Here is a 23,956-nt window from a genome sequence, read left to right on the forward strand (position 1 = left end):
AAAACTAAAATCATGAGACTTGAAAAGGTTTTTCACCACATGAACTAGTTGTTGGAAAAAGCAAATTTAAGAGGTTACACTAAATTGTATTGAGTCTTGTCACAGATTTTAGTAGAATTACCTAGGAAGCTCTGCAAGTGACTTGGAACCAGAGAAGCAAATCCACTGGGGGGGGGCAGGGTACAAACACCTCAGAGATGCCCTGGGAACAAGGCCTATTCTGGAATGTCCAAGGGAAGATGTTTCCAGAGACCAGATAACTACATGGGACATCTAGAACTCAAGATGAAATGTGCTGATTAACTGAACACTGGGAGTGTGTTACCAGGTTACAAGGAGAATTAATGTATTGTGTTTAATACTGATGATCATTATTGTATTACTTTGGTCTTTGGTTTCATGGTATTTATATTCACTGAGTTTTCTTGGTAACTTTACTGATTTTAAATCTCCCCAGTAAAATTAGTACATGGTGAGACTTCTAAATGGCTTGATATGTAATCTGCCTTAGTTTACATATAGAGCCTATTTCACAAGGTCTGTCTCCTCATGGGATCCATGAGATTGTGACTCTGTGTATCTAACTTTATTCAACTTCATGACATTGATGAAAACGTGGGATTACAATTTGTAATACTCATGGCCACAATACACTTGTTTCCTGTTTTAAGTTTGCCTTCTAGCTTACAGCCACTTGCTGTAATTATTTTGCTCAAATTATTTTGACATAAGCAGCAGAAATGAGGATGATGTCATTGAGGATATAGGAGAGATATGAAACTTAATGTGGTACCACACCATATATATATGGTTAGCATCAAATGGGGGAATTAACGAAAGTTATGCTGAGTCAGTGATCTCGTTGTTTCCAGTCTTGTCAGTCAATGTTGTTTGCAGCTTTTGTATTACCTGCTATCCGGTATGTGGTAGGTACTCCCCTACCTGTTAGCCAGTAATTTCTTTATGATGCAGCAACTGAGGAAGAGCTGAAACTCAACGGCTCATTCCCTTCTGCTGACGTGGACCTATCCAAATTGTCTTTATCTTGTTACAAAAATTATCAATAAAAGCTGACTCCATTTTTAATCCCCTGCTGATCTCTAGTCATCAGACCATCAAAGTGTTGCTACTTTGACATATTCTTTAATAAACTCCTTGAGTCTTGCCTCATTAATCAGGGCAAAAACAAACAAGAAATTATCCTTTTTAATTTTTAATTTGTTTTAATGTTTTAATTATAAAAGTATTTTATTATTTTCCAGTTACATGTAGAGGTAGTTTTCAACATTTGTTTTTATAAGATTTCTAGTTTCAAATTCTTTTTCCTTCCCTCTCTTCCTCCCCCCCCCACCCCAAGACAGCAAGTAATGTGATATAGGATATATATACAATAACATTAAACATATTTCTGCATTAGTCATATTATAAAAGACGAATCAGAGAAAAAAGGAAAAAACTCAAAAAAGAAAAACAACGGCACCAAAAACAAAAGAAATAGTATGGTTCAATCTGCATCCATATTCCACAGTTCCTTTTTTTTTCTGGATTTGGAGAGCCTTTTCCATCATGAGTCCTTTGGAACTATCTTGTACCATTGCATTGCTGTGAAGAATCAAGTCTATTACAGATGATCAACACATAATGTTGATAATACTGTGTACAATGTCCTCCTGGTTCTGCTCATCTCACTCATCATCAGTTCATACAAGTCCTTCCAGGTTTCTCTGAAATCTGCCTGCTCATCGCTTCTTACAGCACAATAGAATTCCATTACATTCATACACCACAACTTGTTCAGCCATTCCCCAATTGAGGGGCAGCCCCTCAATTTCCAATTCCTTGCCACCACAAAAGGAGCAGCTATAAATATTTTTGTACATATGGGTCCTTTTCCCTTTTTTATGATCTCTTTGGGGAAAAGACCCAATAGTGGTATTGCTGTGTCAAAGGGTATGCACAGCTTTATAGCCCTTTGGGCATAATTCCAAATTGCTCTCCAGAATGGTTGGATCAGTTCACAGCTCCACCAACAATGCATTAGTGTTCTAATTTTTCCACAGCTTCTCCAACATTTATTATTTTCCTCAAAAAATTATTCTTAACACAATAAGCTTCACTCTTTTTCCATACAATCAGCAACTCTTCAAGTACAGTACCTGAAACCTTCCAGTTAAAGGACTCCTATGCTGTCCTTCTGAATTCCTGCTTCCTACTGTCTTCCTTCTCAACTCTTCTTACCTCTGTTATCTATTTTCTTGCTCAGTTCTTCGTTCTCAATTCAGAGTCTCTTGGTGGTCCATGATACATCTTTCCCTTATGAAAAAAACAACACTCTTATGAAACCAACAGGCTTTATTTAATCTTTACAGTCTCCAAATGGTTTGTTTTACTTGTAACTTTGTAAATTTTAATCTCTAACTCGAAAAGCCATCACATGAAAACTGAGCAACCACATTGCCCATTAACCTCAGTCACTTTTTTAATCTTCAAACATGTCTTCTCAGTTATTTGCTCCACCCTCCTAGTTGTCTGTCTTTTTCACATTTATCTGAAAACAGTGCTTCTTCATATTTTAATTTTAGCACTTTTTCATAAGTAAAATCTTTTTCTGCATATTTTTGCAGTCAGGATATTTACACAAAAAAGAGCAGTATGTTACAAGTTGATTTAATTCTTTGTCTTTACATAAAAATTTATTTTTCATAACACCTACCACATGGGATTGTTGTGAGAGTCAAACGAGTTAATATGAATCAAGGCCTTACATTAAAACGCCATACAAATGCTATCTATTATTATTGCAAACTATTTTCTGCCCCTTTTTTCAGCCAAATTCCTCATATATTTAAGGGGCATGCCGTCAATAGGCTTTGACACAATAAAATTTAACCAGCAATAGGTAAACAACATCATTTCTCCTTGTAACCTGACAACTCCCAATACTTAAAACACCAAGACAATATATATTTTGCAGGACTGCTGAATAGATATGATTATGGTTCACACTCATTCAACATTGTCTTCCTTAAAGTTCATCTCACCTACAAATCCAGGTCAGGGTTTGAGGCTCCCCATCCTGTCCATCAATCTATCTATAAACATTTTTAGGCACCTTCTATGTGCTAGACATCGTACTGAGCAATGGGGATACAAAAAGGCAAAAGACAATCCCTTCAAGCAAGGATCTCACAATCGGATGGGGGAGACAATAAGGAAACAAATATACACAAAAATGCTATTGAAAGAATAAATTCTAAATTATTAACAGGGGAGGAACTAGACTTTAAGAGAATTTTGGAAAGACTTCCTGGAGAAGATCGGAATTTAGCTAAAACTTGAACAAAGTGAATTCAGTTGGTGAAGATGAGGAAGAGGAGTGTTCCAGGCATGAGGGACAGTCAAAGAAAATGCCCAGAGCTTAGAGATAGTATCTTGTATGAGCTACAGCAAGGAAGCCAGTCAGTGTCACTGAATCAAGGAAAACATGGTAGGAGTAAGGTGTAAGAGGAATGGAAGGGTAGGAAAGGGTTAGATTGTGAAAGACTGAACATCAAATGGAGGATTTTGTATTTGATCCTGGGGATGACAGAACCACTGAAGTTTATTGAGTAGAGTGGTGATGTGGTTATATCTTCTACAAAAAGCCTTTCCCAATCCTTCTTGAATCTTTTAATTTTCTTCCTATCTATCCTGTACATAGCTTGTTTGTACAGATTGGTTTGGTTGTTCTCTCCATTAGATTGTGAATTCCTTGAGGTCAGAGACAGTCCTTTGCCTCCTTTTGTATCCCCAGTGCTTGACACAGTGCTTGGCATATAGTATATGCTTAATAAATGTTTCTTGACTTGCCAACTGGTGGGAGTATCAAAGAAAAAAAATGGCATATTCAAGAGATGTTGCAAAGTGAAATTTACAGACCTTGGCAACAGATTGGATAGAGAGGGTAAGAGAAAGTGGGGAGTCAAAGATAATGCCTAGGTTGCAAGTCTAAGAAACTGGGAGAATGGTGTTATCCTTGAAAGCAATAGAGAACTTTAAAAAATAATAATGAACATTTTTATTTAAAGTGTTGACTTCCAGATTTTATCCCTCTTCTCCCTCTCCTCTCCCTTCCCTGAGGTGGTAAACAATAAAATATAGGTTAAACATGTTCAAGTATGTAAAACATTAATAGGGAACTTTTAAAGCGATAAGGAGGAAAGGTAATGAGTACAGTTCTGACAGGATAGGTAGATCTGAGAATCATCAGCACAGAGGTGATCATTAAATCCATGGGAGATGATGAGATCTCTAGTCAAGTAGTATGAAGAGAGAACAGAAGGCCCAGGACAGATTCCTGTAGGACACCTGTGGTGAGAGTGGGTGACCTGGATGAAAATCCAGCCAGAAACTGAAAAGGAGCAATCTGATAGGTGAGAGGAGAAGTAAGAGAGAGTGGAATCCTGAAATCCTAGAGAGAAGAGAGTATCAAGGAGGAAAGAATGAGGAAGAGTAATCAAAAGCTGCAGAGAGGTCAAGGAAAATGAGAACTAAGAAAAGGTGGCTGGATTTGACAACTTTGGAGAGAGCCTCTTTAGTGGAATGATAAGTCTGGAAGCTAGAGGGTAAGGTGTTAAGAGAGTGAGAGGAGAGAAAGTGGAGACACCTGTTATAGATGTCTTTCTCAAGGCGTTTAGCTACAAAAGGCAAACAAGATATAAAACAATAGTTAGCAGGGATGGAAGAATCAAATGATTTTTTTGAGAAAAGAGAAAATGCGGTTTTTTTAGGCAGTAGGGAAGGAGCTAGTAGATGAAGAAAGATTGAAGATAATTGATAGAGGAATTGGAGGAAATGGGAGGGAATGTTTTGACTTGTGCAGGTAAAGGAATTTGCCTTGGTAAGGAGTAAAACTATTGCTTACCGGGGGCGGCTAGGTGGCACAGTGGATAGAGCACTGGCCCTGGATTCAGGAGGACCTGAATTCAAATCCAGCCTCAGACACTTGAAACTTACTAGCTGTGTGACCCTGGGCAAGTCACTTAACCCTCATTGCCCCGCTCCCCCCCAAAAAAACTATGGTTTACCTTGTCAAGGAGGGGAGAAGGTTGGGAGGGAGAGAGAGTTTGGAATTCAACATTTTAAAAAAATGAATGTTAAAAAAATTGTTTACATGTAATTAAGAAAAAATGAAGTAAAAATTAAAGGTAAGAAATAAGGCCACCTCTTTGTATAAGAGAGGGTGAAAGAAGAGATAATGGAAAAAGGCATATATGATTGATGTGAGATAATGAGGAAGAGAGGAAAGAGGGGAGCTCACAGCAAATGGCCTCAATTTTTTTTCTGCAAAGTAGGAAACTAAGTTTTCAGCTGAGAGAAGAAGGGGGTGCCTTGGGAGGTTTGAGGAGGAATGAAAAGATTGGGAAAAGTCACTGTGGAGAGTGGAATATGTTTTGATAAGAGAGATATAGAAGAATTGCCTAGCAAAAGTGAAGGCCCAGTAGAGGTTATATAACATAAATTTGCAGTAACATTATAATTAACGTTTTTTAATTATTTCAGGTTATCCAGTCGTCATTGTTAAAGCTCGACAGCGAACTCACAGGCGTGGAAGAATTTGTGGAACATTTGACTTTCTTAGATTATATTTCTTCAAAAATGCCTTCACTAGATAGAGAATATTATATTATCTCCCAAATGTATTCAGTCACAAAACACTACAATGTCACTATTTCACCGGAGCAAGTTGCACTGCTTCATGTCCTTCTTCTCAAATATAATCAACTTAAATCAGCTTTTAAATTTCATGAATCAAATAAGGATAATGCTATTATTAAATTCAAGTCAAATTTGGATGAGTATATGCTCAATTTGCAGAATGAAGTTAGAGACTTGCGGGTCAAGGTAAGTTTCTTTTATATAAAATAAATTTCCCTCATTTAAATCTATGTATTGATGAATAATAGATTTTTAAAAGTTGAAGATATTAATTGTATGATTTAAGCTTATTGTTGTTGTTCAGTCATTTTAGTCCTGTCCAACTCTTTGTGACCCCATTTGGGGTTTTCTTGGCAAAGATACTGGAGATGTGTGTCCTTTCATTCTCCAGATGAGGAAACTGAGGCAAACAGGTTTAAGTGACTTGCCCACAGTCACACAGCTAGTAAATGTCTGAGGCTAGATTTGAACTCAGGTCTTCTTGATTCTAGGCTTGACATTATATCCACTGTACAACCTAGCTGCTCTAAAGGATTATTTGATTGAGCCAAAAGACCAGGGTACAAGTGTTATCATTTATTAACTGTTTGACCTTGGACAAGTTGTTATATTTCAATTTCTCCATCTCTAAATGGAGTTGATAATCCTGGACCCTCTTACTTCAGATATGACAAAGATAAGTAAAACATCCAGTGGAGGCAATATAATGGGGTGCAAAAAAGGGAGAACCTGAGTTCTGATTTCAGTGCTTCCCATAAGCAACAGTGTGACTTTGGAAAAATCATTAAACCTCTTCAGATTGGTTTACTTATCTGTCAAGTGAAAGAGTTTAATTAAATGACCGTGAAGATGTCTGGCAGTGGTATTATTTGGCCACTCTAAAGAACTAGATTTCTTAGAACAAAAGGGCTACGTAAACGACCAGCCTGGGACTACAGCCATGAAGACATCATCCTGCCAATATTTAACATTTGCCAGTATTAACCAATAAATTAAAATGAGCATTCTATATCTTAAGGTCTGATTTCTCCTTGAGTAAGTGTATTTTTTGTAAAGTTCTATAATATATTTATATAATGAAATAGGAAAACGAGTAAGACATGGTCCCTATCCTCATAGGCCTTAGAATCTCTGTATGAAAGACAAAAAAACAAAACCAAAAACTGAGACGCGGCAATATATAGTCAAATGAGGGTGTTGTAAGGGATGTGAGAATTGAGAGAAGACTATCCCTGGGGCCAAATACTTCATACAATAATGAATTAATAACAATATCTCAGATGATGCTTAAATATATCAGTAAGAGAATCATAGAGCACAGAACTGAAAGAGGCCATAAACATCATTTAGATGAGAAAAACTGAGGGCTTGCAGAATTTATTTGATACTTTCACTCAATAACCTCTCTTTGAAGTTCATGTCCTCCCATTATATATATATCCCTCTCTTCTTAGGTTTTTCAACCTTGTTAGCTCATTTATGAATATCCTCTCCAATTCATTCTCTGTCATCCTTCTTTTTTTGTATTTAATAGAATTTTATTTTCCAAAATATATGTAAAAACAAAATTTTAACATTAATTTTTTAAAAACTTTGTGTTCCAATTTCTCTTCCCCCCTCTATTCCCACCCCCTCCCACAAGAACTCAAGCAATTCAAAATAAGTTATACATAAGTTGTCATGGAAAAATTCCCATATTAGCTAGTTGTGAGAGAAAACAGTAAAAAAAAAACAAAACTTCAGATTAAGGAATTGTCAAAGAGGGAAAGAAAAAAAATTTTTAAATGTGTTTCCATCTGTTTTCAGATACTATCAGTTCTTTCTCTGCAGATGGGCTGCAATCTTCATAAGTCCTTCAGGGTTATACTGGATCATTGCCTTGCTGAAAATAACCACATGCTTCCCAGCAGATCATCCCCCACTATTGCTGTTATTTTGTATACAGTACATTTCACTCTGCTTCAGTTCATGTAGGTCTTTCCAGGTTTTTCTGATTTCCTGTTCATCATAACCTGTATATAGTACCTTAAGCTTGACAGAGAGTTTTCTTCATAAAAGCCCAGCAAAGTAGGTACCATACATTTTTCCATTATAATCAATCATCATAACTATTTCCCTTCATCTCACTCCCTTCCCATGACATTTACTCTATCTTCTTTTTACCTATTCCTACTCAAAAGTGTTTTACTTCTGACTAACCTCTCCCTTGCTCTGCACTCCCTTTTTTTCACCCGTCCTTATCCTCTTCCCCTCCTACTTTCCTGCAGGGTTAAATAGATTACTCTTCCCAAGGTATGAAATCTATTCCCTCCATGAGCCCACTCCAATGTCATCAGGGTCCCTGAGCTAATTCTGTGTTCTAAATTTTTCTTCCTCCCTTCTCAACCCTCCCTATGAAATCAGCAATTCAATATGTCATACTGGTGCAGTAATGCAGAATATCTTCATTTTCCTTGAAAGTGTCTTGCTTTTTACTGCTCTCTCCCCCAATCTGCCCTTTCCTCCTTCCCTTCTTCCCCCCCTTTTCTCCCTCTCCTCCCTCAGAGCAAAAATGTATTACTCTACCTACTTGAGTATGTATGTTAGCCCTTCTTTGAGCTAATTCTGATATTAAGGTTTACTCACTCCCCAACTCCTTCCTCCTCTTCTGCTCTCCTCCATAAGCTTTTTTCTTGTTTCCTTCATGTGAAGTACCTCTCCCCAGACCATCTCTCCCCTTCTCCCTCCCCCAGTTTATTCCTCCTACATCTCAACCCTATTTTAATGATGTCATCATGCATTAGTTAGGTGGCACAGTGGACAAAGCACCAGCCCTGGACCCAGGAGGTCCCAAACCCAAATCCAGCCCCAGACATGACACCCCACCCTGTCTTCCCCACAAAGAACAAAACATAAATGCTTTACAGATATCATCCCTTCATATTCAGTTCAGACCTGTGTCTTCTCTGAGTTTCTTACTGAGATAGTTCTTATGATTTTGAAGTATTATCTTCCCATGTAGGAATGTAAACAGTTTGATCTTTTAATATCCCTCATGAAGTCTTTTTCCTGTTTATCTTTTTATGCTTCTCCAGGGTCTTGTATTTGAAAGTCAAATTTTCTATTCAGTTGAGGTCTTTTCATCACAAATGCTTGGAAGACCTCTTTCTCATTGAAATCCCATTTTTGCCTCTGAAAAATTATACTCAGTTTTGCTGGGTACGTGATTTTTGGCTGTAGTCCCAGTTCCTTTGCCCTCTGGAATATCATATTCCATGCCTTTCAGTCCTTTAATGTAGAAGATGCTAGATCTTGCTTTATCCTTATTGGAGCTCCACAGTATTTGAATTCCCTTTTTCTAGCTGCTTGCAGTATTTTCTCCTTCACTTGGGAGTTCTGGAATTTGGCTATAATATTCCTGGAGGTTTTCCTTTTGGGAACTCTTTCAGGAGGTGATTGGTGGATTCTTTCAATTTCTATTTTAGCTTCTGCTTCTAGAATATCAGGGAAATTTTCCCTCACAATCTCTTGGAGGATGGTATCTAAGCTTTTGTTTTGGTCATGGTTTTCATGTAGTCCAATGATTTTCAAATTATCTCTCCTAGATTTATTTTCTAGGTCAGCTGTTTTTCCAAGGAGATATTTCACATAACCCTCTATTTTTTCATTCAATTGGATTTGCTTTACTGTGTCTTGGTTTCTCATAAAGTCCCTAGCTTCCATTTGTTCGATCCTAATTCTTAGGCAATTATTTTCATCAGACAGTTTTTTAATCTCCTTTTCCATTTGGCTTTTTAAACTGTTGACTTTTTTATCATGGCTCTCTTGCATCACTCTCATTTTCCTTTCCATTTTTTTTTTTTTTTTAGTGAGGGAATTGGAGTTAAGTGACTTGCCCAGGGTCACACAGCTAGTAAGTGTTAAGTGTCTGTGGCCTGATTTGAACTCATTTACTCCTGACTCCAGGGCTGGTGCTCTATCCACTGCGCTACCTAGCTGCCCCCCCCCTTTCCATTCTTTCCCCCTTTTCTCTACATCTTTCTATTTCTCCTACTTTCTCTTCAAAGTCTCTTTTGAGAGCTTCCATGGCCCAAGCCCAGTTCATATTTTTCTTGGAAGCTTTGGATGTTGGAGCTTTGACCCTGTTATTATCTTCTTCCTCTGAGGTTGTATTGTGGTTTACTTTACTCCCAAAGAAGTTTTCGATGGTCTGCTTTCTCTGCCAACTCATCCTGGCTTACTATTTCTTGGCTTTTAACTCCTTCTTAAAGTGTGGTGCTGCTTCTAGGACACACTGTTCAAGCTACAGCATGGCCTGGGGGTGGTTGGGCTTCTTCTCAGCCTGCCTGGCCTCGCTTTCATTTGATTTTTAAACTCTCCACTGGGGGATGATGGGGGGGAAGGGCTGCTTCTCGGCTCCACTCCTGTTTTCAGCTTCAGAGGGTCCCAGGTGTTTTGGGTTGAGGGGAGGCAGGTTTTAATCTCACCTGGCCTGTTCTCAGGTCCAGAGATAACCTCAGGCCTACTTAACTAAGCAACTAACCAGCAAAGCTTTCTGTGGTGTGTTTCTCAGCTTCCGATGAGACTGTTCCCCTGCTCCCCTCCCCCACCTGGGTCTCCTGCTGCTCAGGATTTCTTCCTGGTTGCCGCTGCGATGGGACAGTCAAATCCTTCCCCCCAGTCCACTGGTACCCCTGTACTTACCCGCCCCCCCCCCCAGGGTCAGCTGTTCAGCCTGACCAAGCACATGGTTGCAGAAGACACTGGTGCTGCAGCTGATTCAGAGTCACTGGGGCAAATTCCTCTGGCGGGTGTCTGGTGTGTCGGCTGGATTGCGGGGTTAGGCTTTATTTGTGGCCCAGCACGGTCCCCTGAAATCTATCTATAGCTGGAGAAAACTCTCAGCCTGTATTTCTGTGTGTTTTTCTGCTCCAAGGGTTCTTTTATTGCTATTTTGGGGGTGATTATATCAGGAGCCCTGTGGGTTTAATGTCTTTCCTCCGCCATATTTGCTCCACCCCCTACAAACCTCTGTCACCTTTTTTTTTTTTTTTTTAGTGAGGCAATTGGGGTTAAGTGACTTGCCCAGGGTCACACAGCTAGTGAGTGTTGTGTCTGAGGCCGGATTTGAACTCAGGTCCTCCTGACTCCAGGGCCAGTGCTCTATCCACTGCGCCACCTAGCTGCCCCTCTCTGTCACCCTTCTTAATGGCTTTGATATTATTTCCATCTTCTAGATTTTTTTTTCTCTTAATTTAGCTCAAAATTACAATAGCAGTTTTGTCTGTTACATCACTTGATTGACTTTTTTTTGAACTTGGAGCCTATTGAAACACCCAAGACTCTTGACATGAATTGCTATCTAGTTGTGTCTGTAACTTTTTTTAACCTAATTAAGATAATTTATATTTCTTCCTATTGAATTTCATCTTATTAGGTTTGGCGTATATCTCTGGCCTATTGAAATCTTTGGGGATCCCCTGTCATCCAAAGTATCCTCTATTTCTCCTCACTGACTGAAAAATTAGATAAATATACCAGCTATGTCTTCATCCAAGCCATTGATAAAAATATTAAGCAGAACAGGACTAGGGGCAGAGGAGTGTAATCAACACAAGACACCCTATCAAGGCTGACATTATTTATTACTTGTATTTCGGGCTCACTGTCCAACCAACTCTGAGTCTGATTTATTTCTGGTTAAATATAATTGTGTCATCTACATCTTGTGCATAAGAGTAGTGAGGAAAACTTTGTCTAGTGCCAGGCATTGTGCAGGTATATACAAGTATTCCTATGATCTGTCCATAGGAGACTGTTAAAATTGTGTTTAGTAGTTTTTGCTTAACCCATGATGAGCCTTTTCATTTACCACTCACTGATTAGTCTCTCCTCTTTGATCAGAATCAAACCCAGATTCGCTGTTCATCTCATTACATCCTCTGCCTGTTGAAAAATAAAATGGTCAGTTAGGCAAGTAAAGAAACTTGTCTACTACGTCAGAGACCTCTGGTAGACATCCACATAGTCATCTTTGCTTTTTTTCCTCCCTCTCATACAGTTTCAAAATCCTGCCAGTTCTTCCTCTGCAGAATCTATTGACATTATCCTCTATTCCACTCCCATTTTCCCCATCCTAATTCAGAGTTTTCATGCATGTAATCTGTTGTTCATAGTGTCATCTTTCTGTAGCGCTCCCATCACATTAATTTTCTGCACTAAAATATCCCATGCCTCTCCATTGCACAGTACAGATGTTTTTATTCTGGCATTTAATGTCTTCTACTGTATTTCTCCAGTCTACCTTTATGATTTTATCTCATACTCTTTCCCTAACTGCACTTTATATTCTAAGCAGATTGGACTATTTTCTGCCCCCATTCCTACACTACCCTTTTCTCAATTCCATGCCTCAAATAGAATCCCTTTCATCTCTTCATTGAAACCCTTCCCTTTTTCAAGACTCCTTTCATGTTATACCCATAATACCATTTCTAATCCTTTCCAAATGGAAGTTATTTTTCTCCTCCTGAAGCAATCACAGAACATCGGTCCTTTCTTTTGCCCAAATATTCAATGTATTCTTATTAGAATCACAAATGTTTGTGTAGTCATATTATAGCCTCTGAAATTTCTTGAGGGCAGGTTGGCTTCTTTCATATTTATCCTCAGTTTCTAAAGTTGTTCCTCACACAGGAGATATTTAATGACTGGCTGTTGAAATGAATAAGCTTACAGAGCTTTCTGGTTGCCAGTTTAGTCTTGCTTTAAAAAAAAAAAAATGAACTTCACTTCTGAATTCATTGGTCACATTTTTTTTATTGTTACTTAGGTTAAAAACCCTGTTCTTATACATCCCGCTACTCGGGCAACAACTGCTTTGGACATTATTGAAACTCTCTCAGAAGAAGCTACTGTTCTAGCCAACAAAGCTCAGACTTATTCAAATTATCAGGATCGTTTTGAGACTTCTACTGCAATGAGAACTGTAGCTTTAGAGCGGAATATTGCAAACAACGTGATATCAGAGATCTCAGAAATTGAATGCGATTTAACTTTGAGGAAAATATTATGGGAAGCGCAAGTGGAATGGGCAAATTTGTCTCATGTGTGGAAGAACAGCATTTTTGCTAATATTAACGTAGATTTCATTCAGAAAAGTGTTACAAGATGGATGCATATGATTTATATGCTGGATAAAGGTAAGTTTGAGAATCATTAGTTATTTGCAAGAATTTACAATTTTAATATCTTATATACTCTATGCTTTAGAATACATACAATTAAAAGTAACAAAGAAGTAAAAAAAGTAGGTAAACAGTTCTTATCTTAGAAAATCAACCTTCAAGCTAGACTCAAGCAATGAGAGATTTTCACTTGTAGCAAGGTATAATATCAAACATCACATGTATAGCCTACCTAAGTTTCTAATATAATTAAGGAGTATATTCTGATATTTCTACATTAATTACTAAAATTTTAACAACTCTCTGTTAATCAATTATTTCTAATACCCCACCCCAACTTGCTAAATATGATTTATTAAATAACTTAGATAAGCTTCTTTTCCCATAAAAACACTTACTTCCTGTGTAACCCTGAGTAAGTCACTTAACCTCTGTTTGCCTTGGTTTCCTCAACTGTAAGATGGGGGCTAATAACAGTATGTAAAGCTCAAAGTTGTTGTGAGGATCAAATGAGATAAATTTTGTAAAGCACTTAGCATAGTGCCTGGCCCATAGATACTATCTAAAGCCACTTTTAACCATTATTATGACTCTCAACTTCTCAATTCTGGAAACACAGTCCCAACATACAGTTCTCTTAAGAAACTAATTAAAGAATTTTTCCAAGAATTTTCTTCATGTTTCTTCTCAAGATAAAGGATAAACTCTATTCTCTCAAGAATTGAAATCTTTTAGTCCTTCTTTGTTTTCTCTCAATCATCACAATTAAACTCTCAGCTTCCTCACAAACTAATCACAGAAGGTCCATTAAACAAACATTCTAAGACTCCATTGCCTCTTAAAGGGAATGGAACCAGTGTGAAAAGTTCTTAAAGATAATGTAAAACTATGAAAGAATGACAAACTCAAGAGTAAGACCCTCTACTTAACTGTGAAATCATACTTTTAATCTAGAAGTTTGTGATTTTATGTACTAGAAAGAACTACTAGGTGGTCTTGCCAATAGTTTTTTAAAGCATTTGTTAAATTTAACAAGATAGTTTCAACATTGCCCATTTGTCTGTGTCACCTTGCCTTGTAAGAAATTTGTATAGTAAAGCAAAAACTAAGCCACACATGGGCCATGTCAGAAAATACTTGTCTCATTCTGCAAAATTTTACAAAATTTTAGGAAACATGATTTATTATCATTCTTCTAGAGCAGGGCTTCTTAAACTTTTTCCACTTGTGACCCCTTTTTATCTGATGAATTTTTATGTGACCCAAGGTATATAGGTTTATAAAATAGGTATGTGTGAGAAACAGGTGAAGACCACCTCAAAATAAGTTCTTTCAGAGGCAACTTTAGTATAACAAAAAGCATTTATTCCATTCTCATGAGAATGGACACTTACAGAAAGAAAAACAGTAAGTGAGTGCCAATGCTGAAAGCAAGCACCTTGTATATATCCAATACCCTGCCACAATAGGCCCCTCCCCTGAGCCACCATAGGTTGCTAGGTACAGGTTCACAATCTTCCTGGAAGAGTTCTAGATAAATCTTCCCTGATAGATTACCCCTTCCATACATGATCAAAAATGGGGTGGAGATTTTAGACAGGAGAGGAGAAATTAATATTGATAATTCTATTAAGCAAGGACAGTAGAGACTAGAGTTAACCTTTATGAGCCAACTCAAACTGTTTTTTATCTCTAGCCTTGAAAAGCATATTTTTTTTCTTTCCTGGTTTGACAATTCACTAGATAATTTTATCTGTTGTTCCCTATACAGACATGCTTTTCTTGAGAAACTCTCCTCATGTATCAAGTTATTCTGAGAAAATATCACAGTGTATCAAACCATCACCATTTCTTACAGTATACATAACCTTTTACTATTGCCAAATTTTTTGCAGGGGCGGGGGGGGGGGCCCACATTCAGTTACATGACTCCATATGGGATTGTGACCCACAGTTTAAGAAGCTTTGTTCTAGAGTTATTGATCATTTCATTGACCATAGAGTCATAAGTCCTCCAAAGTAGTTTTTCTTTATAATGCTGTAATCACTGTATAAATTGTTCTGGTTCTGCTCATTTTGCTCAGTTTATACAATTTCTCCCAGGTTTCTTTGAATTCATCCCTTTCATCATTTATTATAATGCTATAATATTCCATTAGCCATTCTCCAATTAATGAGCATCCCTTAGTTCCTAGTTCTTTGTTATAACAAAAAGTACTATTATGAATATTCATATATATGTATATTATTCCTTTCCTTCTCTCTTTGACATCTTTGTGCCATATGCCTACTGGTGCTATTGAATTATCAACTGATATGCACAGTTTAGAAATAATAACAATAATAAATAACTAGCATTTATATGGCAATTACTGTGTGCCAAGCACTACATTAAGTTTATTACAAATGTCTCATTTGATCTTAACAAACATTATAGAAGGTAAATGCTATTATTATTTCCATTTTACAGATGAGAAAACAGAAACTGGTTAAATGATTTGCCCAAAGTGACATAGCTAATAAGTGTCTGAGGCTGGATTTGAACTTAGGTTTTCCTGACTTTCAAGTCCAGCACTCTATTTACTATACCACCTAACTGCTCCTAATGAACTTGAGGTTATTGTTCCAAATAGCTTTACATAATGTACAGATAAATTCAATATTCCCGCAACAATATATTTGAATACCTGTCTAGCCATTGCCCTTCCAACAATCATCACTTTCCTGTTTTTCATTTTTGCCATTCTACTGGCTAATAATAGAGGTGACAGTTGGCCTCCTCACTTTGCCCTTGATCTTATTGAAAATTGTTAGATCTATTGTTTCTATGATTTGATCCTTGACCTATATATTCTTTTTTCTAAAAATTAATTAATTAATTTAAAGTTTCAAGTTCCAAATTATATCCCTCTCTCATTCCCTACTTCCCTACCCTTTCTCCTCCCTGAGGTGGTAACCAAGCAGTATAGGCTATACATGTACAATTATGTAAAACATATTAGTCATTTTATCTAAAAAGACTCAAGTAAAAAAAAGAAAAATGCAAAATAGCATGCTTCAGTCTGTGTTCATTCAATATAAGTTCTTTCTCTGGAGGTGGATAGTATGCTTTATCATTAGTGCTTTGGGATTCTCTTGGATCATTATATTGCTGAGAGTAGTTAAGTCGATCACAATTGCTCATAGAACACTAATGCTGTCGCTGTGCATAATGTACTCCTGGTTCTGCTCACTTCACTGTACATCAGTTCATATAAGTCTTTCTAGGTTTTTCTGAAATCACCCTGCTTGCCATTTCTTATAGCTAAATAATATTCCATTACAATCATAAACCACAGCTTGTTTAGTCATTTCCCATTTGATGAGCATTCCCTCTATTTCCAATTCTTAGCCACCACTAAGAGTTGCTATAATTTTTGTACATTTTTTTCTTTTCTCTTTTTCATAGTTACTATTGTTAACTGTTTCCCTCCATCCTCTTCCCTTCCCCATGATATTTACTCTATTATCTATCTTCTTTCACCCTATCCTTCTTCAAAAGGGATTTGCTTTTGTCTGTTCCCTCCCCCAATCTTCCCTCCCTTCTTTCACCTCTCCCTCCTTATCCCCTTCCCCTCCAACTTTCCTGCAGGGTTAGATATATTACTCCACCAAATTGAGTGTGTATATTATTCCCTCCTTGAGCCAACCCTGATGAGATTAAGGTCTTTGAACCAATTCTGATGAGTGTAAGGCTCATTCACTGCCTCTCTCCTCCCCATCTCTCCCCCCACTCCATAAGCCCTTTCCTGTTTCTTTCATGTGGGATTTCACCCCATTCTACCTCTCCCCTTCCCATTGACCTATTTATTTTTTAGGGTTATAATTTCTTTTTTTTTCCAAATGTCACATATTGATGATAACGTTTTATTGTATTACGCTCAGCAAAGGTTGTGCTTACTATTTCAATTTTTCATTTTTTTAAGTTTTTATGCCCTATCACATGGCTTATTTTTGTAAAAGTGCTACACATAGATAAGAAACACACTTATATCCACATGTAAGTCATGTGTATAGATATATATATGTATATATGTGTACATATATATGTATAACATGTATAATAATTTATTTCTATTCCTATTCAGTAATCACTAAAGGGCTAGCATATTTATTTCACTTTTTACAAATTCTTTTTCAATATATCTTAACATCTTTTTATTCATCTTTTTTAGATTTTTTCTAACTCTGAGAGTAGAAGACTGAGGTGCCCAACTATTATAGATTTGCTTATTCACTTTAATTCAAATTAGCTTTTCCTTTAAGTACTTAAATCACATATATACATATGTGTGTATAATATCTATCTTTATATATATATATATAAAGCATCACATATATTAAGTATTGTCATTATATACTTCTTGTAAACAACATATGGTTAAATTCTGCTAATTTATTCTATCCTCTCCTTGTTCATTAATTAATCCATTCAATTCATGTTCATAGTTATGATTGTTAATTGTGTATTCCCTTCTGTCATATTCTCTTATACTTTTTCTCCTTTTCTTCCTGCTTTCCATCTTGGAAAAGAAAAATAGGGTGGGAAAAGAGAAGAAATCCCATAAACACCAGTACCCTATATTTGAAGTAGTTTGTTTCTACTCTGCCCTACTGCCCTTTCCCTAACCCAGATTCCATTTTTTTGTTCTTACATTTATTGCTCTTTTAAATCTCCCTTTTTATGATCCATAATCCAAAGTCTGCTTGTGATAGTTTGTGACTATCTCCTTCCTGACATTCTCTCTCTCTCTCTCTCTCTCTCTCTCTCTCTCTCTCTCTCTCTCTCTCTCTCTCTCTCTCTCTCCCTCCTGGGGCAATGAGGGTTAAGTGACTTGCCCAGGGTCACACAGCTAGTAAGTGTCAAGTGTCTGAGGCCAAATTTGAACTCAGGTCCTCCCAAATCCAGGGCTGGTGCTTTATCCACTGTGCCACCTAGCTACCCCCTAACTTTCTTCTACTTCTTACCTCCCTCTTCTTTTTTTCTCTTTCCCTACCCATTTCCTTGTTGCATCTAAAGCATTTCAACATCAAACTTGTAAATGGGTTCAACCCTCCTTTATTCAGTTCAGGTGAGGGTTACTTTAATAATATGCCCACTTTTCCCCACTTTATCCACCATGTTTGTATATTCTTTTCCTTGTGCACCTAAATTATGTAAAATAGTAAGTTCTTCCCAGTTTCTTCCCATATTCTTTTTCCCTTTTCATCTCTTTCTTCTCTTAAAGACAATCAAACAGAACCATGTGTGTCTATACATATATAAAATATGTATATATGCATATACACAAATACATACATACATATATATACACATGTATATGTGTGCATACGGTATTTATGTTACTCCCCTCTGTCATATCCCAAAAGAGTGGTAGTGCCCTTAACTCCTTAGGAGGAGTGAATTAATGAGAAATAAAATTAGTTCAGAACTAGACATATTAAGTTTGTTAAGGCTTTTTGATAGCCAGGTGGAAATGCCCAGCAGGATTTTGGATGATTGGGACAGGAGTTCAGGACTGAAATAAAGGCTGAATGAATAGCTTTGGGATTCATTTACACAGAAATGGTATTTGAATCCTAGGGAGATGGTAAGATGAGAGAAGAAGAGTAAATGTGGTCAAAAATAAAAGGTATACATAAACATGGGGGCAGGAAATGGATAATGATCCTGCAAAAGAGATTGAGAAGAACTAGTCAAACAAAAAGAAAGAGAACCATGACAAATACTGTCCTAAAAACTCAGGCAGCAGAAAGTATGGAGAGAGAAGGGGGCTGGTGAACCATGTCAAATACCATAGAAAGGCAATGAAGGATGAAAACTGTGAAAAGGTCATTCATTATGTTTAGCAATGAAAAGTACATTGGTGGCATTGGAGAGAACAGTTTCAGTCAAGTGATGAAGAAAAAAGTCAGATTACATGATGTTAAGAAGTGAGTGATAACAATCTATTATAGTGATGAATTTAAACTGTGAAAGACTTAGCTACTCTTATTAAGAGAATAGTAAAAAATAATTCCAAAGGACCCATGATGAAAAAATGCTATCCATCCCCAGAGAACTGATGAATCCTGAGTACAGGCATAAGTATACTGTTTTTCACTTTATTTGTTCTTGTTTTTTCTGTTTTCTTTTGCAACAAGGCTAATGTAGAAATATATTTTGTATGCTTTCCCATGTATTAATTGATATTATATTGCTTGCTTTCTCAAGGGGCGGGGGAGAATTTCAAACTCAAATTTTGAAAAAAAAAAACAGATGTTAAAATTGTAAATGTAGGGGCAACTAGGTTGCACAGTGGATAAAGCATCGGTGCTGGATTCAGTAGTACCTGAGTTCAAATCTGGCCTCGGATACTTGACACTTACTAGCTGTGTGACCCTGGTCAAGTCACTTAACCCTTATTGCCCAGCAAAAAAAAATTGTAAATGTAATAGGAAAATATTTAATGAAATAAGTGAAAATATAGGTTTTTTTTAAAAGAAGTGAATGAGAAGTAAAAAGTGGAGGCAATATAGACAGCTTTACCTAGAAGTTTAAATGATTATGGAGAAAAGAGATAAACTAAAAAAAATAGGAAAGGTATTAGTAATGAGTAGCTAGCTACTATATATGGGGCATTTAAGAATGATAGAAACTGAATACATAAAAAAATGTGTCAAAAAAACCCTAATTGTACTCTTTTGATTTACAGGCTTACCCAAAAATTCTATGGTAAAAACTCTTAAGCAATCAGTATTGGATTTTAAACAAGGATTACCTACTATCGTAGCTTTGGTAAATCCTTGTCTTAAATCTCGGCACTGGGATGCAATACAGGCGATTATTGGGCAGGCATTTATTTTGGATAGACAGAGCACAGTAGAGGAACTTCTGGAGCTTGAGGTAGGTACAAAACATGAATCTGAACCACTTAGAGTTGTGTTCCTCTAGGTTCTCAACTTTAAACCGTATTTGGGCAAGGGGTGAAAGGGGAATACACACACAAACACACACACACACACACACACACACATATACATGAGAGAGAGACAGACAGACAGATATATGACTACTGTGACATCTCTGAAAAGGTTAGTCTAGCCTAAGGGAATCCAACTGGTTTCAAGTCACTTTTTTTTTTTTTAGTGAGGCAATTGGGGTTAAGTGACTTGCCCATGGTCACACAGCTAGTAAGTGTTAAGTGTCTGAGTCCGGATTTGAACTCAGGTACTCCTGACTCCAGGGCCGGTGCTCTATCCACTGCGCCACCTAGTTGCCCCTTCACTTCACTTTTGAATTTTTTAGGGGGAAACAAATGGGGTTAAATGACTTACTCAGGGTCACACAGCTAGTAAATGTCCAGTGTCTGAAGTAGATTTTGAACTCAGGTCTTCCTGACTTCAAAGACTTTGCTCAATTCACTGCACCACCTAGTTACTCACTGCCCACCCCTTTCACTTTGAACACAAATTCTCGAGGGAGGTGAGGTATACCTGGGGAGGGGCAGGGGTTAGTGCAGGAGTTTGGACTTTGCTACTTAGATTTACTAAATATATTTTGATGTTTCTACAAGTACCAGTGGAGAAAGTATACCTATAAAAGGGAAACCAAATTAGAGGAAGCAATATGCTCTCTTTGAAAACACTGTTGTTTTTCTGCTAAACTCTAACACCATAGGAAAAAAAATAGTCAGATGATGTGTTGGCTTGCCAGTAACTTTCATTGCTGGCTATTTATTGGTCTCCATATTTTTAAGAAACAAAGAGAAATGAAAGAGAATTGAAACAAATAAAAATTATTACAATAATTTTTAAAAAACAGTAAAAGGAGTTGGAGTTTGTGTAGAGAATGTTTGTTCACAAGGTCTCCATTTTCATGAAGAGCAGAGCAGGAGAAAATGAACACTACAATAAGAGATTTTCAGTTCAGTAGAATCCAATACATACTTATATGTTGCCTACTAGCCAAGGTACTATACTAAGTTCTGGAGATTTAAAGACAAGCATCAGGGGCAGCTAGGTGGCGCAGTGGATAAAGCATCGGTCCTGGATTCAGGAGGACATGAGTTCAAATTTGACCTCAGACACTTGACACTTACTAGCTGTGTGACCCTGGGCAAGTCACTTAACCCTCATTGCCCCCACCAAAAATTAAAAAAATTAAAAATTAAAGACAAACACCAAGGAGACATTATCTTTGAGGAGCTTAAAAACACTTCATTTGGCTATATGGTTTGATTTAAGGGTATGAGTGCTGAAATATTGGGACTATTAAAGGAAGGGGCTGCTGAGGTAGGTCAATGAATCCTCTCTTTTAAAAATTAAATCCATGGGCATCTATCCAGGAGAGAGTTCTGAAGTTGGGCTCCTGCTAATACAAATGGTACTTCAGAAATTGTCTGAGGGTCTTTTAGTTTGGGAAGTTTATGAAATCTTTATAATAGTGTAACGATTGGAATGACGCCACTTGCTGGAGACTTACTGTAGAAAGGCTCCGCTATGAGGTGAAGGCCTCTGAGGGCAAGCCATGTGGTCAAGGTCCTTAGCATCAGGAAGTGACGTTTGCTCATGGGTACTGTCTATCAAGGCTACCAGCCAATCAACTTGAGGAGCCTCCCATTTCTGAGAGCAGGACATGAAGTAGGAAGCAGACGCTGGCAGAGGGGTTCGGTCTCTTTTGGTTCCTGACCTCACCATGGTGAGTCAGATGATAGGGTCTCTTAGATATAGTTAGATTTTTTACCTTTCTCTCTGATCCTAATGCTCTGTAATAAATACTTAAACACTTAAATACTCTTGCTAAAGCTTATAATTTATTGGTGATCACTCATTAGATTTTAGATAGTATAGCTAGAATTTTAGCCCTTATAATAGTGTATCCTATGAAAATGAGGTCTTGGTTTAAAACATAAGTAATTATTGTATTGGGCATTTGGAAATATTTTATTTATTGTAGTTGTATCGCTATGAAGAAAATATCATTGAAATATCAACAATAGCAACAAATGAAGCCGCTCTGGAAAAAATGCTGTTTAAGATCATTGAGCTATGGGGCAATACTCCTTTACGTTTTACTGTTCATCAGACAGAAGAAAACTCGATCCTTATCATTTCATCCATTGATGATATATTAGCTCAGTTAGAGGAGTCTCAAGTTATAATTGCAACAATTAAAGGATCTCCCTATCTTGGGACAATGAAGGTAAATATAATGACACAAGAGAGAGATTTTTTAATGTTTTCTTATTTAATTCTTTGTTTACAGCTTTTGCATTCTGTAACCTTCATGGCTGTATATATTATTTTTGTACATCTTTTAGTGATTTAAAGAGACGGTTTTTATATAAAAATTTAGTATAATTGAATAAATGGCAGAAAATAGATATCTTTAAAAAGTTTTTTCTCTTTGAATTTCCTGCAATACCTAGAAGAGTAAATTGCATCTAGAATCAGTCAATCAACATGTATTTGCCAGGTACTCTTTTAGTTGCTAGTGACAATACAATACTGTTCTAGGTGTTGCTGACACAATACTGTTCTAGGTGTTGCTGACACAAATAGATATTTGATAATGGTATGAGTCAAGTGTAGAAACAGTATATCAAAGAAACATTTAAAATGCATATAAAATCAATTTAAACCCCTTTTCTCCAGTTTCACAGTTAAGAAATGACTGCGTGACTTGAAAACTCACAAGGTTTTTTTTGGTTGTTTTTGGTTTTTGTTTTGTTTTTTTGTTTTTTTAATAATAAACATTTATTTTGTTTTTTCCAGTTTCATGTAAGGGTAGTTTTCAACATTCATTTTCATAAGATTGAGATTTCCAAATTTTTCTCCCTCCCTCCCTTTCCTCCCCCTTCCTCAAGACATCAACCAGGTTATATATGTACAATGCACAAATGCTCTTTTTATCAGTTCTTTCTATGGGGGTAGATAATATGCTTCATCATTAGCCCCTTGGGATTGTCTTTGATCTTTGTATTGCTGAGAGTTGTAAAGAATTAATTGTTATTTGAGGTTTTTATGCCTCAGTGTGCACTGGCCTGGGGCTCCGCAAACCGCAGGGCACTCCACCCACTGGTTGTAGCCCTTGCCAGGGCTCTGGCACCTCACATCATCACCACTCACCGACGCCTACATGGGCCTGGCAAAATTATAATGATTGGAAGCCTAGTGAGGGCAGTCATGTGACTGTCAGAGCGGCCATCCCATTGGCTGGGGCTATATGGGGTGTTTCTAGGTTTGGGGGAGAATTGGGCATTCTAGGTGGAAGCTGGAAAGCGACAGTCATTCTGCTGCGTATTTTCAGCTGATTCCTGGGTGGTGGTATTTTTTCAGGTATTATAATTTCCCTTTCCCCATTTTATTTCCTTTCCCTTGATCCTACTGATCCTGTCTGTGTGGTTTTTTTTTAAATTCTTGGTTTTTTGTTTGTTTTGGGTTTTTTTTTTTTGGCGGGGCAATGGGGGTTAAGTGACTTGCCCAGGGTCGTCACACAGCTAGTAATTGTCAAGTGTCTGAGGCTGGATTTGAACTCGGGTCCTCCTGAATCCAGGGCCAGTGCTTATCCACTGCGCCACCTAACCGCCCCCAAAAGTTTGTTCTTGTTAAAATAAATCTTGTTCTGTTTTGAAGGAGGCTGCTGGTCTCCTTCCTTGCCCCAATATTGCTGCGAGCTGCTTAGCTAGCACTCCCCAATTAAAAATTGGTCCCCACAGAGTAGTTAAGTTATTCACAATTGCTCATCAAACAATACTGCTGTCACTATACACAATGTCCTCCGAGTTCTGCTCACTTCACTATATATCAGTTCATATGAGTCTTTCCAGGTTTTTCTGGGATCATCCTGTTTGTCATTTCCTATAGCACAATACCAATCCACTACAATTATATACCACAACTTCTTCAGTCATTCCTCAGTTGATGGATATTCCCTTGATTCTCAATTCTTAGCCACCACCAAGAGTTGCTATAAATATTTTTTGTACAATTTTTCCCCCTTTTCTCTCTTTCATGATTACTATTAACTGTTTCCCTTCTATCCTATTCCCTTCCCCATGATATTTGTTTTA

At 37.2% G+C, this 23,956-nt stretch overlaps 1 protein-coding gene across 1 annotated transcript in view; it reads left to right on the forward strand.

Annotated features, from left to right (window-relative positions):
• DNAH14 (dynein axonemal heavy chain 14) overlaps nucleotides 1–23,956 on the forward strand; it is a 362,777-nt gene that overhangs the window by 101,596 nt on the left and 237,225 nt on the right. Inside the window, 4 exon segments of the mRNA XM_044003178.1 lie at nucleotides 5,542–5,883; nucleotides 12,509–12,878; nucleotides 19,598–19,788; nucleotides 21,841–22,086. Coding sequence (XP_043859113.1) covers nucleotides 5,542–5,883; nucleotides 12,509–12,878; nucleotides 19,598–19,788; nucleotides 21,841–22,086 — 1,149 coding nt within the window.

Source organism: Dromiciops gliroides, chromosome 4 (genome assembly GCF_019393635.1).
Source record: "Dromiciops gliroides isolate mDroGli1 chromosome 4, mDroGli1.pri, whole genome shotgun sequence".
NCBI lineage: Eukaryota > Metazoa > Chordata > Mammalia > Microbiotheria > Microbiotheriidae > Dromiciops > Dromiciops gliroides.